At 41.7% G+C, this 16,638-nt stretch overlaps 1 protein-coding gene across 2 annotated transcripts in view; it reads right to left on the reverse strand.

Annotated features, from left to right (window-relative positions):
- unc5b (unc-5 netrin receptor B) overlaps positions 1–16,638 on the reverse strand; it is a 51,524-nt gene that overhangs the window by 13,171 nt on the left and 21,715 nt on the right. For both annotated transcript variants that reach the window (XM_089012516.1, XM_089012515.1), the window contains exons 2-7: positions 4,455–4,685; positions 4,094–4,237; positions 3,776–3,879; positions 2,850–3,030; positions 2,432–2,599; positions 21–185 (exon numbers count right to left, since the gene is read on the reverse strand). In XM_089012516.1, the coding sequence (XP_088868642.1) occupies positions 21–185; positions 2,432–2,599; positions 2,850–3,030; positions 3,776–3,879; positions 4,094–4,237; positions 4,455–4,685 (993 nt within the window). The remainder of the gene's footprint in view (positions 1–20; positions 186–2,431; positions 2,600–2,849; positions 3,031–3,775; positions 3,880–4,093; positions 4,238–4,454; positions 4,686–16,638) is intronic.

The raw sequence follows: 16,638 nt of genomic DNA on the forward strand, positions 1-16,638 counted from the left end.
AATCCATACGGGTTACTTACTGCGTGCACAGAGACCCTCAGTACAGTTTTTGCTCTCCATCATGCTCCCGCTGCAGTGCTTGCCTCCATTCCTGGGTGGAGGCGCTTGGCATTCGCGGCTTCTCCAGTGGGTGCACTCTGTGCTGCAGGCAGACCACTTGGTCCATTCTGTCCAACCTCCATCCACTGGAATGACAAAAGTTAGAAAGAAAATTAAGCGCAGCAGCACAGCGACAAATTAGGCATGACTTCCGTTTTTGACATACAAATATATCATGGTGGAAAGTGGTGTGACTAGAATTGAAGTAACACATTGGTCTTGATATGATTGGTCGAGTTATGCATTTAAAATAGTTTTAATCTTTCTAAAATATATATTTTCAATAAGTCAAGAATCTTCTTTACAATGATAGCTTTTATCCGACCCCATTAACTGCACGGCATTCTTTTTATGACTGCATTTGTGGAATATGAATGAAGCAACAAAAGCCACCCATTTGTATCCAACGCAGGGGGCGGACATTTTACAATCTAATCCAATACATCTTTATTTTTATTGCGCTTTCACATGCCGCTTGCTGTCGCCTGAAAACCACAGCACGATTGCTCAGGGATCAGGTAATGAGAAATTAATTCTTAGCTTGCAAACATCACATGACCAAAGTCATTAAACAGCACAAACCGTATTGCCATTCTGATGTTGAAACATGAAGTCGTACACACTCGCTCCCTTGTTTGTTCCTCAGAAACAGAACAGTAGGCTGAACTCAGAAAAAGGAGCACTCAATGTAGGAGAATGTGACATTTGCCCCGACCCCTCAGCGGCAACATCACAATCAAACACACATATCTTAGTTTTTTTTCTGTCAATATAAGGCATTGCATACATATACTACACTCCGCCTAATCTTCATTACAGTACCTCATTTTGATCGGGTAGATAAATTTGATCATTTCTTCTGTGCAGTTGTACAGTTCAGCTTTTCTGACATCTTTTTTGTTTGTGCAAAACATTGTTTTGTTTTTTTCGACCCCTCCCCCACCCTTTCCATTTTGGTGTTGTAGATTGCAAATGTCCCCATTGTCGGACTACAATACTTTCTGATTCTGATGAAGTAATACAGACTTATTAAGAAAAGCAAAATGTTTAAATATGAATAAATGAAGGTTCAATAAGGACATAAAGCCTGACAACAGTGAAATATGTTCACCAGTATTTTCTTTTTGAATGTTTACAGTACTGTATTCAGAGTGCAACTATGCGGACTGTATACAGTAGTTTATGGTTCCCTTTAAAAATGCACCAAGTCCACAGTATCACCTTCTATTGAACTTGCACCATCATCTACAAACATATCAGGAATGGTGCAAAGTTGAATTAATTCTGAATGTACATCTAAATTGTCTTAATTTTTTATTCGCGCATACCTTCCAGAATTCAAGCCATCAGTTTGATGTGCTGTCACAAAGTCCTCCTTATATTTTGTATTCTGACTTCAAATTTATTTTGGTGATCGACTTCCTGGGATTTGGTTGGCTTCCTGTTATTATCAAGCTGGGCCTGAGGAGACTCCCGCACCCGCAGCTGATCTGCAATCAGCAGCTGTGTATAAAACCTCTGCTGATCTGCAAGCAGGTGCCAGATGATTAAGCTTAGTCGCATGTCTCCAGGCTCTACGTACATCTGTGTTTTCCCCACGGACCACCTTCCCTACTATTACCCCGCTTTCCACCCTCTCTTGGATCCTCTGCTACTTCTCCCTTCCCTGAACCATAACAGTAAGATGAGAAAAGTTCCTTTGGAGTCGCTGTTGATTGATGTGATATGCTGCAATTTATGTCCAATCCATTTATTTGACTAACAGTGACTTCTCTTGGTGCGTAGTCGACGAGGAAAATCCTCCTAATTTGTGGCAGCCTTATTTAACTCATTCATTGCCAGACGTGCAAAAATGTGTCCACTCCAGTGCCAGGGTTTTTGTCATTGTCACTTGAATTCCAGGACTCAAAGAGTAGTGAGTTTTAAGACTACAAAAACAATAAATTCAGCGTAAGAAACCTGAGACTCTCTTCTTTCATCAGAAATGAAAGAGTTAATCCCTAAGTAATATGGGTCTGGAGTTATCTGCGTTTGACATGGGGGTGACTGTAAAAAATAAAATACAATACATACACATTAATTTACAGCATACAGCGCTTTGACAGCTGAAGCTGTAACAAAGCGCTAACATGAACAAAAGGCAAATGCTGCCCCCTCATGGGAGGTAAAAACATTGACAGAGGTCTGACCAGTGCTTTAACGGCACCCCCGCAAGAAAAACCAAAACCTGAATAAATCCGGGTATGGCGCTCCGTGTCATGCTTATCAATTCCCGAATAAATTCCAGGAATGGGGGCACGTAAAACAAGACAGATGAGATGGTCATGCTAACCTGGACAAAGTGTGGTGCATGTCACTCTTTGAAACGGTGGGCCTTCACAGAAGGCTCCTCCATTGAGGGGAGCGGGGTTGGTGCAGCTACGTGTTCGTCGCTGCCAGCCCCGCCCACACTTTGTGTTACACTCGGACCATTCGGTCCATAAGGACCATCCGCCGCTCACTGTTGTACAGACAAATGACAAAGGGTGGTCAAAGCGTTATTTCAGTTGAGAACATGAAAACATAATAGATGGACATGTACAAATTCCATCTTAAGATACACTTTTTTTTAATCCAGAACAAGAGCTGCATTGAAAAAATACATCACATCAGTAATAACGCAGAGTTGCAAAACATTGAAATATTTCATTTTTTTTTCTGTTGTATTGAAACGTACATAAACAATGAAGATAAGGGAAATTGCGCATTACCGAAAACAATGAGCGTTGCTGTGCTGCTTCGTCTTTTGGCCACCACGTTGCGAGCCAAGCAAGTATAGTTGGCCGTGTCTGACAGTCGAGTCTGCTTGATTATTAGATTGTGATCGATGGTGATCAGAAAGTTGGAGTCCTGCGAAGGGTCAATGACATCTTCGTTCTTCAGCCAGTCCACCTTAAAGGAACGGAGAGAGAGAATGGAAAAAAAAACGTTTTGTTCCAAACCATCGGTATCATTCAAATTATTAAAAAAAAAAAAAAAAAAACTGCTATTTTGGTTTCCATGAAGACATTATCATTAACTCATTCACTGCCGGATGTGCAAAAATGTCCACTCCAGTGCCAGGGTTTTTGTCATTGTCACATGAATTGCAGGACCCTTAGAATGTTGAGTTTTAAGACTACACAAACCTTCAAGACAGCGTTAAAAACCTTAGACTCTCTTCTTTCATCAGAATAAAGAGTAATTCCTAAATTATATGGGTCTGGAGTTATATGATCTTGAAATAAGGGTGGCTGTCCAAAATACAATGCAACACATACATATTGGTTTGTATAGCGCTTTAACATCAGCTGAAGCTAGAACAAAGAACGAACACAGAAAATGGGGAAACGCTGCCCCTTGTGGAAAAAAAAAACATTGCCAGAGGTGATGACCAGCGCTTCATCGGCACCTAAGCATGAAAAAACAAAACCTGAACAAATTTGGGAACTGCACTCTCCGTCATATTTTCAATTCCCGAATACATTTGTGAATGGCACTGAATGAGTTAATTCAAAATTGCATTGAATGTTTTCCACACAACAATATGACCAACGCTCTGTGCACACAAACCTCTGTGGGAAGGGACGATTTTCAATGCAATATACAAATGTACAACGATACACGTGTAGACAGTGGAGAAGTCAGAGAGTTGTACCTCAGCGGTGGGCATTCCTTCTGGCGGGCGACATTGCAACAGGACTTCTTGCTCAAGTCGCACCTCTCGCCCCAGTGGCTCCTGCTCAAAGTTTTTCCTCAAGTCTAAAGGGAAGAAACGCAGAACTGCAGTTGGCGAAAGTGTCTTTGTGATTGTCTAATGACGTTCAGTTTTCTTTATCCATTTGTACCTTCACAACAGGAATGTCAATCACACAGTCATGCAGAATGACAGCACGTCAGTTGGCACATATACACGTTGACAGATGACAGGAAAAAAGTCATAATAAAAAAAATAATAATGTTGCCCAAAACTGACATGCAATGCGGACGTAGGCACGATTGCTCTTGGTGGTGCCGGCTGAGCTCCAGGCTACGCATTGGCACCAGTAGTCCTCCAACCCGAACAGCTCCTCAACTTGGGTCCTTGACACTGAGATGTCCACCTCCCTCACCACGAGGCCTGTGGGGAGACAGCGATAGAGAGCAATAATGCACATCCACATTGACTTGCCTGCGGGCCAAATGCAGTTTTCATGTTCATAAAACCTTGAGAGAGGTAATGGGAGACATAGTTGGGAATGCTGTATATAATTGAGTGTGTTGTTTTGGTCTGTAAAATAGAATATGACATTGCTGTGTGTTTATCATTCTGTTCACTGGGCATCTGTAATCTTTACCTGTGACCTGGTCCAAGCTTTCTCTTGTGACATGGTCATTTTGATTGACCCACTCCCCGTTGCACTTAAAGTAGATCTGTGTGGCAGGTGACGCCCTGCACCGGAGCTGAACGGGCCGGTTCTTCACAATAAAAGCATCCTCTGGTTCAAGCAGGAATTCCGGGAGAGGTTCTGCTGGTGCTGATGGATACGAGTCCGGGAGAACCTCGGCATCGCTGTAGTCGCTGCTTTCTGAAAACATGGACATACATAGGGCTGGTTGAAACGATTGTTGTTGTCCAGCAATTGCGTGGGAATCTGGTCAGGAAACACACCACAGGAGTGCATGTTTCTAAATAGTAGTGAAGCAGATGACTTTCATTGGACAGGCAGCTTTGGTCATAACATTATCCCGTGAAATGCTCAGTATGAACATGTCACGTTTTTCAATTATTTATTTATTTATTTGTCTGTCATGTCAGGGCAACTTCTATTGTAAGTTCCGGATGAACCTAAAAATTGAAATGAATCACTCTGATGGTGTGGATTTGAATAGCGGATGGCGGAATTTTACAATGAAATACAGTAAAGTCTCGTTATATCGATATTCAAGGGAGTCCGAAAAAATATCGATATAACCGGGACTATCGATATATCCGACCCTGTTTGCATGTAATTTTCTCCGTGCGTGCATAGAAATAGTATCGATATAACCGGGACTATCGATATATCCGATATCGATATAACGAGACTTTACTGTATTCTGAAAAGTCAGTCGTGTTGTTCTCCTTTCTTGTATTAGTCATTGTTAGCAGTGTGCCACAACTCTTTGTTTTATAAAGTAACCATTGTCTCGCTAGTATAGTATGATGTAACAAGCTATTTATGTACTGTACTGTAGGTGATGCAGCTATTCGCCATTCCGACAAAGCATCCGACAGGGGAAATACAACCTTGATTAACATTTGTTGACCGGTACCACAAAATGAAATTTACAGTTTGATGGGAAACTAGAAGGGAGAAATAATGTTATTGCACTTGGCAGCGTTACCTTTTTGTATTCCAATAGGAGACCTTAGAGCAGACTACAGCAGCTGAGCAGTAATTTTGAGCGAAGTCAATTTTTTTACACAACTCCAGTGGTGCATAAACATATTCCATCATTCTTTTCAATTTATCATTCCATCAAGCTTTCACATTCAAACATGGCAATACCGCAATGCCACAGCTCTCCAACCTCAATTTCACTTCACCGTTCAATAAAATAAAAAATATTTAGAGGCGGATATTTGGAGACTTTCAACAAGGATGTTCTGGACAGATACATTTTCACGGTGTTATAAATGTATCAAGTTTGACATGATCAGTTATTCCACAAGCTTGGAACAAGAGAATCTACTTAGAGAGTTACAATCTTCTATTTTAGGAACACTAGCAGTTCTCAACTACCCTCCAGCCCAATTTTCCCGCTGACAGACGTTTTGCTCAGACATTAGTGCAAAGCAAAAGGGGAACACAGAAGGTGACGGCAAGCTGTAGTGCAAATTTGGGTGGTTCGCAGGCCACCTTCAGTCACATTCTAATGAACGCTGGTGGAATAGTTGAATTACTCTCAAAGCCACCCATCACTCACCCTTACAGAGCATCTCAAGTTATTCAAAGAATTTCTCTGCATGACTAAATGTTTTCACTAACCTGGAAGTGCAAACTGGAACCTAAAGGTATTACCGTACTTTCTGGTGTATAAGGAGCACCCAAAAGCATTGATTTTCATCAAAAGATGACCCTGCGCCTTATACAAAGGTGCACTTTATATGTGAAGTAATATTGAGCCACAACAGGTATTGCAACTCTTGTCAGCAACTACGACTCCATTCCCCCCTGTAGAAGAAGTAGTGTGTAACCCCAGCCTCTTGTAGTATAATGAGGTGTCCCTTATACTTGGTAAAGTTTTATATATTTTTCATTCATTGAAGGTGCACCTTATACACAGGTGCGCCTTATATATGGAAAAAAAATGTAACTACACCATTTGAGGTGCGCCTTATACTTCGGTGTGTCTTATACACCGGAAAATAGGGTATTCAAGTATGTGACTTATGCTTCCATGCGCAAAAATGCCATTACTGCTCATGTCAGGCAAAAAAGTTCACGAGCCCAAGAAATGGCAAACCATTGTTGGGAAATAAATAAATAAATAAATGCAAAGATAAACACATACACAAGTAAATAAATAAATACATAAATGCTAATAAAATTATAATAATAAAATAAGTAATAATAAAAAAAAATAACTGGTACCATAAATGACACATACAGTATACAAGTCAGTATCTTCTCTGACGTACAAACGTGTATAACAAAAACCACGTCTGCGTCTTCAAACCTCTCAGCACACAACCATTTGCCTTGAGGCGACGGTAAGGCAAGAAAAATGTAATAAGCAGTGAGTGTGCCAGTGATGCAAAAGATAAAGAAATGACCAATGGCTCGAGGATGGTAAAAAATGAAGACCAAATAACATACTGCAGTTCAGTGATTAGTGTACCGGGTCTTCAACAAGTCTGAACATATCTGAGGTCAGCTTTCATCCTAACATCATTCGGGTGTTCCACTGGAGTTCACTATTTCACGATTACGTTTCAGTTCTGTCGATGAAATTGTTAAGAGTTGAAGTTTCATGAACTGATACAAAATCACAACACAGTCTAAATAGCGATCCTGGCATGAGTGGGCATCATGTGACCAAGACCAACAACTTTAACGCATTTGGGATATCGTTGAGACAACAACTCCTCAAGTTAAGCCATGCATAAACGTATTGAAAGTTTCATGCAAAACTATAAGTGGGTCTACACTTGCAGGTGCACACGAGCGTGAACAAACCGCTGACACATCTGAACATGGAGCACACTTGTCACAGTGCTTTTCTCTCTGTTAGTTCTCTCCCTCTGTCCTCGAGCTCGATCTCGCCTCCAGCCTTTCAGACTTTGAATTCTCTGTCAATAACCAATTGTGTTGCTCCTCCCCACCCTTCACCCACGTTCTTTCTCTTTGCCCGGCATTGATTGCTCAGTGTTCAAACATCAGCTGGGGAAAAAAATCACTGCCTGTCACTCCTGAGGCACGGGGAGGGCAGCCAAAGGGAGAGTAAAAGGGGTGAGGGTAAGGGGAGAGAATCACAACGGACCGAGAAATGGTGGTTCACTTAGAAAGCATGCCCTGCAAATTTGGATCAACCTCTTACTCCACTCTGTTGTTTGTGTGGGTGGGAGTGTACTGGGGCCCAGCACAGTTTAATTAAAACACTTTTAGATGATGGAGGTAAGGGAGCAACAGAAGACAGCTTCTTTCTCTTGCTCAATTTCTTCCAGGGATAATGGAGCTGGGAGGTGTTTTTGGGCCAGTGTACAAACATCCATCAGAGCTCAGTAGCCGGCAATTTGTGCAGATCGGAGGAGCCGCCAAGACAACAACTCCTTGCAGTGCAGCACAACAAGACTTTTATTACTCTAATGGCAGACATCACACAGTTGAGAGGCACAGGCTTCTGAATAGTCTTTTCAACAGATACGCGTGTAGAAACACAACATCAACACTTTGTTTAGGAATCCACTCTTCTACTTTTGTTGAATACAACAGCATTGACATACTAGAATGCAAAGTGCTCCTAAAAGTGTGTTTGGGGACTTTTTGAATGATGAGTATAATAGCATACACGCTATCGTAATTTTTGAATGTTCTCCAAAAATAAAACCTCCCACACATCTCCCAACAAATCTACCAAAGTGCAGTTGCCTCGACTCCAAATTTGTAGATTATCATGACCTGGATGAAATGTATTTGGCAACTGAATGTGATTGTTTGTTCGCTCCAACAGCCACTAAGCGACAAGTAGAGTGGAGAGAAGAAGGGGCTATGAACAACCTGACGACTTCTGCTTAACCCTACATAATGGTAAACTGGCCTCTCAAACTCTCACTCGCGCATACTACGCAAACGCACAGTCATATTTTCTCATATCGCTGAATGTGGATTCTAGTGAAGATTCAAACAAATGCACTTTTCTTTATGATTCCACACTGTGCTCCAATGTGCAAAATGCAGTTGTTAAACTCCAGGGAGACGTGATAATAAGGAGAATGTAGGCTCAAGGAGCTTTCCCCTCCAGAGTATATTTCAGGCGTCCTGCCGGGCCGAAAAAAAACCAGCAACAAAACAACAGCAAATCATTTCTCCTTCCTCTATTTCATTTGGGTGTCGGTCATATAAATGCTTCCCCCTCGACTTTAGTACTGCCTGATGGATTCAAATAACGTCATGAAACACACAAATAGGTCCATCAGCCCATAGCCATGAAGACCAAGTGACTCACTCAGGACAAAAAGCCATGGGAACAGAAAGCCAGAAGCTTCATTTCTATCAAGCACTGTATAATGCAGATCGATACAAAAGTGCATGTCCTACATTTTCATAAACAGTGTTAAAGACCAGGGTTTACCATTTCATTTGTGGTTACCACTAAATAAGACAGCACTGCCGAGTATACAGACCCAACAAAGTCAAAATAAAACCCATTATATAACATTGACTGATGTCATCAAATTGTGATCATACTTTATAAAGAAGCAATTGTAACACAAGCCGGTGTGGAGCCTCACAGCCATCCTGGCAGGGCGACAGCAGCAAGGATGGATGGACTGAGACAATGTCTCCTCGATTTCCTTCAAGGACAATTACATTGACTGATTGATGGGCCAACTGACTTCATCATCAATCCAAACAAAATTCTGCCTGGGAGGAGGAAGGTGGGTTTAGGAAAGGCAATAAATGCATACAATAAAAGGTTTTGATCATATGCTGATGCAACATTACAGAATGTGTCTTGGTATGGGGTGACCTGAGTACAAGTTGTCCACAGCATCTCTTCTCACCTCAACAAAGGCTGACTGGGTGTGAAAATTTATACAGTTTGCCCATCTTACAAAGTACCAAACACACGCGCACACCCCCACACCTTTGCACAACCAATTACACTTCAAGCCGGCAACTTCAACTCTGGCAAGGGAGGAAGAGACCCACAAGACAACTTTTAATCGGGAATTCAGTTGGAAAAGAATACACACTCCATTGTGGTTACCCAGACACAGAGGGGCAGGAAACTAAAATTCCGTGAGGCTTTGCCATGATGGCCTTGTGAATTCATGTTTGGATATTTTGATACTGTCACCAGCATGAGCACCACATGGCTCTGACACATTGTACTCTCAGCAAGTACTCCAACAGACTTAATCTCTTACGCAGACAGCCACGCACATTAAAATGCTTAGATTTGTATTTTTGTTTTCTCTGCCTATAGCACTCCAATTATGATTCATAGTTGTAATTACTTTGTTAGCCAGGGTTTAAAACAAACAAACCTTATGAATTGTGTAAATTGAAACCATGAATATGCACATGACGCATTATTAAAATTTCATAATTTAAGTTTCCATAATATATCACTTAAGCACCATGAAGATGAATTCTAAAAATAATTCCTAATATGTAGTTCAGTCTTGGGCGGCTCATTGGTCAAATGGTTAGCATGTTGACTTCACAGTGCAGAGCGACCAGGGTCAATTCCACTTGGAGCCTTTCTATGTGGAGTTCACATGTTCTCCCGTGCTGAGGTGGATTTTCTCCGGGTCCTCCTACATACCAAAAACATGCTTAATAGGGCTGACGGGTGACTCCAAATTGTCCATCGGTATGAGTGTGAGCGTGAATGGTCGTTTGTTTCTGTCCCGGAAGACAGTTGGGAGAGGCTCCAGCATCCCCCAGTCCCTTGTGATGATGTGGCGGAAATGAATGAATGAATAGTTCAGCCTTAATCCATTACACACAAAGGGAGGAAGTTTAACATACAATGTATTTGCTTATAGGCCGAGGAGGGGGGGGGGGGGGGGGGGACGTTCTCCAAACAAGAAAATAGCAGCCGACTTGTTTTTGTCCTCTATTCCCCGCCCTCAGTCTTCGGTTAAAGCCATGTGATTGGTCAAGAACGCAGCAGTGAGTGGAGGGTTTACAGAAACACAGAGCTGCAAACATTAAATAGATAGTCAGACGACAGAGAGAGCGGGAAAATGGATAGAAAACAGTGAAATTTGGACTCGTTTCAAGGCAGAGTGTAGACGGCAAGATCAAAATATTCCATCAATCAGGCACCACAAATAACCTGCACAAGCCATCGGTACACTTGGTGCAAAAAGCTGTCAACCCAGCTGAACAACATAATTGATGAGGAACTAGGTCAAATTATCGCAGAGAAAGCACGGCAACTTCACTCGGATATCGTCCAGAGGCAACCTTGATCATCCATCTTGAGTCATCCATTGATGATTTCAAGGCTAGCCACGGATGGTTCAAGAACGTTAAGCGTCGTACAGGGATTCATAGGGTCATTCGTCATGGTGAGGCAGCCAGTTCTGACGGTAAAGCTGCCGAAGCCTACAAGGGACCATTCCTCAAGATGGTGAAAGAAGATGGCTATATTCCTCATCAAGTGTTTAATGCTGATGAAATCGGCCACTCCATTCCATCAAAAACAACTTTATTATACTGTCGTTTATTTCTTTAATTAAAGTCCTTATGGAATGTGACTCTCCTTTCAAACAGCAATTCCCTCCCTCCGACCTCCCCCCACCCCATTCCATCAAGCTATCAACGACGATCAGAAATGTAAATACAATGACTTTATTATACAGTACAGTGTATTTCTTTCATTACAATACAATACCACATTTATTATACATAAAATAAGGTATATAATGGTTTCCTATGGGAAATTGTTTTTTGGGATACACACTTTTCGCCTTACACTCTGTCTGGGAACCAATTAAGTTCGTAAGCCAAGGTATCACTGTACATCTAAATTGACAAACCATACATATTTTAGCCAATGTTATAAAAATAAAAAAATACATAAGAAAACCTGTATCCATCTCACAATGGAGACATTCCCAATTTATAGCAGCGAAGCTATGAAAGGAAGAAAATACAAGAACAAAAAGTACAGGAGCTGCTGTTAAAGCAGTCCCCTGGCGCCATCTTGAAGTCATACCATAACAAAACAATAGAACCCAAAACAACACACAATCATTCAATTTTAATTAGATTTCTGCATACTTTGAAGTAGTTCAAGATGGATAAGAGGACCAAAGTGTCCTTTCACCAGTGGATCAGGGACATCATACTGATGTTTAGAAATGATGGAGAGTAGCTCGTATGAATGAAGAGATACCAAAATTCGTACTGCCACTGTGATGAGAATTGATTTTATTTACTGCACTTGCTGGTTTATATTTATCCCTGTGTGCAACACAAGGGACAGCATACTCAAAGAGAGACTGTGTGAGCGTGTTTTTAAATGTGTGGGTAAGTGTGACTGCAAGATTGGGAGCGCTAAGAGGATTTGCGGTTGTGTTATAGCAGCCAACCCACTGGTGTTAGCTGTGCCGTAGATTGGACTGGACACAGGAGGGGGAGGGTGGATTTGGAACTATATTCTGTCGCAGCTAGAGGGCGCCACCCCTGCAAAGCTCATTAATCACAGCCGATCAAAAAAATTGCCTTTTACTGTTTGTGTATGTGTGCCCCAGAGACCCCCTGCTGCATGGGAACACGGGAAGAGGCAAGTAGCACAATCAATCACGATCAAAGGTGCAGAGGGAGAGGCAGGGGCAGAGGGAGGATGAGAAAGCACTGTGGGTGAGACAATGTTGTTTTCCTATTATCATCTCAAAATTATAGAGTAATGTCGTATTTGGAGGTCAACCTATGAGTTTAGATGCCCTGGCCCGCACGTGTGTGTGTAGTCACAACAGTACAGTAAGTGTTTTGTATAAGGCGCCACTGCTTTCCGGCCCCACCGCTGCGCAGCTGCCTGATGAGCGTTATGCATATCTACGTGGCTGGTTGCCATGGTAGGAATTCACTCGGAGTTCAGTCCCCAAGATGACTGCAGTCTTTGCAGACACTAACTCTTGCCCATGTGCTTGTTTCCCCTTTTTTTCTTTTTTGGTTTTTGCTTTATCTCCTCGGTTGGGTTCGCTCTATGATGCGTTTGTTCAGTAGAAGTGTGTGCTTGTGTGTGCGTGTGCACATTGTGAAAAGGTGAGCAGTACCCTGGAAGTTGGGGCCATTTTAATGGGAGTAATTACATGAGAAGATGAGCTGCATTCCTTCCTGAGGGCAAGCTGATTATAGGCTTCTCTCTGGGCCCCTGTAATTACACACACTCTACACCCACCCCTCCACAAAAAAAAAAAAAAAAAAAAAAAAAAAAAAACGCCCCCCCAACCACCACTCACTCAATGTCCCTCTATGCTCATCACAGACGTTGTAGTGAAATCACCCGCCTCATCATTTTATCTCAGAAAATCCCCTAAAACACCACCTGATATTTTTCTTATCCACCAACACAAACATCAAGACATTATGCAATTGATATTGATCTACGAAAGCCCATAAACTCAACTAGCACTTAAACGTGTCCGACTTGCTTTGTTTATTGGTGTGTTTGTGTTTTGACAAAAGCTAAGTGGTCCTCACGTCCGCCCCTTGCTGACAGTTTTTGCCTTCCAGGTAAATCTGGACTCTTTCTAACGCCACTTTGGCATCTCTCGGCGGTGCTCACACAAAGGAGAGGAGGATTTGTGAACATGACCTCACACTTTATAGACCTTGTCAAAACCTGCCACTCGACCCTCGTTGGGGATTCCAGTCAGACTGGAGACATGCAGACTAGTAAATTACACATTCCTCACTTTGACACCCAAAATTGTTGTGAACAACCAGCAGTTAGAGGTCCCACTCCTCTTTTATTTACCCTCTGATCCCAAGCCTGTGTAAGACAACGAAGACATAGTTTGTATGCTTATCAGAATTGCACCTACTTAGTCAACATCTACCTTACTCCCACCCTTTCAAAAAATGAAATCAGGGTCTTACTTAGTTCACCCAAACTAAAAACAGAATGTAGATAATTCTGAGCTAACAACTATGTAATCTCTGAACTGGAACCGTGTTCCTACTTTGTAAATGGAACACCTACATTGCTGTCAGCCAGTGTTCACAGAATATAATAATAATCATCATCATCATCATAATAAATTTAATTTCTAAGCGCCTTTCAAAACTCTCAGGGACACTTTACAGTCCAACAACTTCAGACCTGTAAAGTTTGGTAATGTGTGGTTCAGACTATTCCTGACTGTTAAACAGATCACAAAGAAGACTTTATACCTGTTTGGCAACAGTGTAAAGCAATCGATTTTGCTATATTCAGGAAGAAATCTCAAGAAAATAGACCTGTGTGGATAATACTCTTCTCGAAATATTGTTCACCCACCTTTCCCAGGTGCAGTGAAGGTGGAATGGCTCCAATTGTTAGTAACTCAATCGAACTTTGTGAAATTATATTTCTGATCAAATGATTTTTAGATTTCTGATTTCTGAGTTATTTTTTTCATCCAACTTTGGTTGGAACTAACAATTGGTCCTACAGTACACTGCATGACAAAGGACAGCCAACACGAGTGACTTGGAATCAATCTATATTGTCAGTGCATTCCCAGGTTTACCGACAGCAGGCTACAAACAGGCTCGAAAAAAGTTAAGAGAAATGTAGACTTTGCAAAGATAGCTTCAACAAGATACAAACGACCGTGATTGTGAAAAGGTTTGGCGGAAGGTGTCACAACATGTGTGTTTTCTATGATTTGATTTGACAACTCTGAGTGCCCAAGAGACCAGGATTCGACTGGCTCAGTAAAAATGAAAACAGACACTCCGATCAGGTGATAATTAAGAAAGAGGAAAATGTCGCGGCCTTGCTAAGAGACGCTGATTCATCGCAGGGGAAGACAGACAGATTAAAAATGAAAGGTCTCCATTTCGAAGAGCTTTATGAAGACTGTGAGCTAAGAGTAGGGAATCCAGAAATAGAGGTAAGGTAATTGACGAAAGAACTTGGGCAAAAGGACAAGAAAAATGGAGCAATAGACAGGCAAGTCCAAGAAAGCTGGCAGTTGATAGGAGGGAGCCAAGGCTGTAAATGGGTGGCTGCGCCAGGAAAGACGGAAGATATGTTGATGGAAACAACAAGGGAGAAAAGAAATGGATATAGACACAGAAATACTCCCCGGGTGCAACTCCTGAAAATCCCGAGTGAGCGAGTCTGCACGCGCACGAGCTCTGGTTGCCACAGTATCTGGTCCGTTTGGAGAAGCCTGCCGCTGTAATGTGTTGTGACAGGGCCTGATTCTTGTGACTAACTGCTTTGGCAGCAGAGATTCTCTGTCAAGCTAATGAACAGATGAGCAGATGAGCGGGATTGACAGTGGATCGACGTGCAATACGAGTGTGACGACCCGCACGACACACACACATGCATACAAATTCTACAAAGAGCCATTTATAGGCGATATGTGTGAAGCCAGAGGACAAGCGGAGAAATGACAGCACCTGGACAAACACAGAGCGGAAAAACAAACGACATAAACATTGTAGCATTCACGTCACTCTGCTCCTTAATTATGTCCCATTGCTTCGGAGAAATCCCCAGACATATTACCCAATGCCTCAGTGAACATGTGTGTAGCTGGTGGGTTGAAGGAGAAATCATATTAATCTTGTTTTCACACGACAAACTGTCATAGGTCAACACGGATAGCATAGAGAAACTAATAAACATTCGATGCAAGTACCCTCCTATAAAATGAGCCATGCATTCTTTCCATACATAAAATACGTTTCACTATAAACACATTAGTTCTTTTCCCAAGTGTGATGAGTCAGGATTCATGCGTCAATCATTCATGAGGTTTTGTCACATGATTGACATTCTTTGCTGTTCTACCCTGCAGCCAAAGAACGTACCCTTGACCTACCTGAGAGGTAGAGAATATAAGTCAAATCCCATAATTGGGTCAGTTATGGTGGGACTGACTGGAATAATGGCAATGGAGAACCCTGATAAAAACAGGGATGTAAATGAAATACGTGCATGACATACACTTTATCACATTTCAGTCACAAAAAAAATGACCATTTTCCTTCCTCTTGACATCTCATGGACTTGGCAAGTTACCCTGCTGGTGTTTGGGCCAAGTAAATTGAGGAAATACCAATTCATACCAATTTATATGTCATGACACTGTGACAGGAACGACACTGGCAACCTGTTAATGCACTTTGGATAATTTAGACTTTTGAACATGATGGAATCCATTACATGTATTGTTAAAACAGTGTAGCTAAATATTTAATGTAAAAACATACAGTTTGCTCTTGTTCGCACAAGTTATCGTACGTACTGTATTTTCTGGGGTATAAGGCGTACCCAAAAGCCTTAATTTTCTTCTAAAGATGTCTGCAAATTTCCCCATTGTGGTACGAATAAAGGTATTCTGATTCTGATTCTGATTCTGATATGCAGGTGCGCCTTATATGTAAATAATTTCGAGCCGCAACATGTCTTGCAACTACTGACTAGAAGAAGTAGTGCTTAACCCTAGCCTCAACTGTAGCACCTTATAATGTGGTGTACGTTATATTTGAAAAGCGTATACAGTATATATATATATATATTGTAATTGTAAAACCATTTTTTTTTTCAAATGAGCTGATAAATAATGGAAAAACAATTTATCTCATGATTTGTCTGATTTCTTTCTGTTACAACAACCTGCCATTTGAGCAACAACAATGCCTATAGATTTTTATTTCCCCTGGATTTAAGCCAATGCTTTGTTAATCCATTTGTTGCATGCACACACTCAAAAAGCGAAGACACACATTAACATTGCTACCATCAGGTTTGTGTGTGAATATCCCAACTTGCAAGGTCTGTACTGGGCGGCATATTACACACTTCCCATTCATCCTCCATTGGTGGACTCTAGCAATCTACAAAAGTAATTATTGGAATGGTTTTGATCCACCAAGCCGCTCACAAATTACATGCAGCCCGGGGTCACCGGGCCAGTGACTCCCAGCGGCATTGTTTTCTTTTGTTTACGCAGCACCATTTCTTTTTTAATCATGATTTTTAGGGATTGCTGCGTGTGCCTCATTGGTTGTGCCATTCTCAATGCTGGCGAAGAGGTTTGTGTAAGCCATTAGGATGATGAAGAGGCCTTTCATAAATACACACCCCTCGGCC

Source organism: Hippocampus bargibanti, linkage group LG13, assembly GCF_051943395.1.
Source record: "Hippocampus bargibanti isolate YZ-2025 linkage group LG13, ASM5194339v1, whole genome shotgun sequence".
Lineage (NCBI taxonomy): Eukaryota > Metazoa > Chordata > Actinopteri > Syngnathiformes > Syngnathidae > Hippocampus > Hippocampus bargibanti.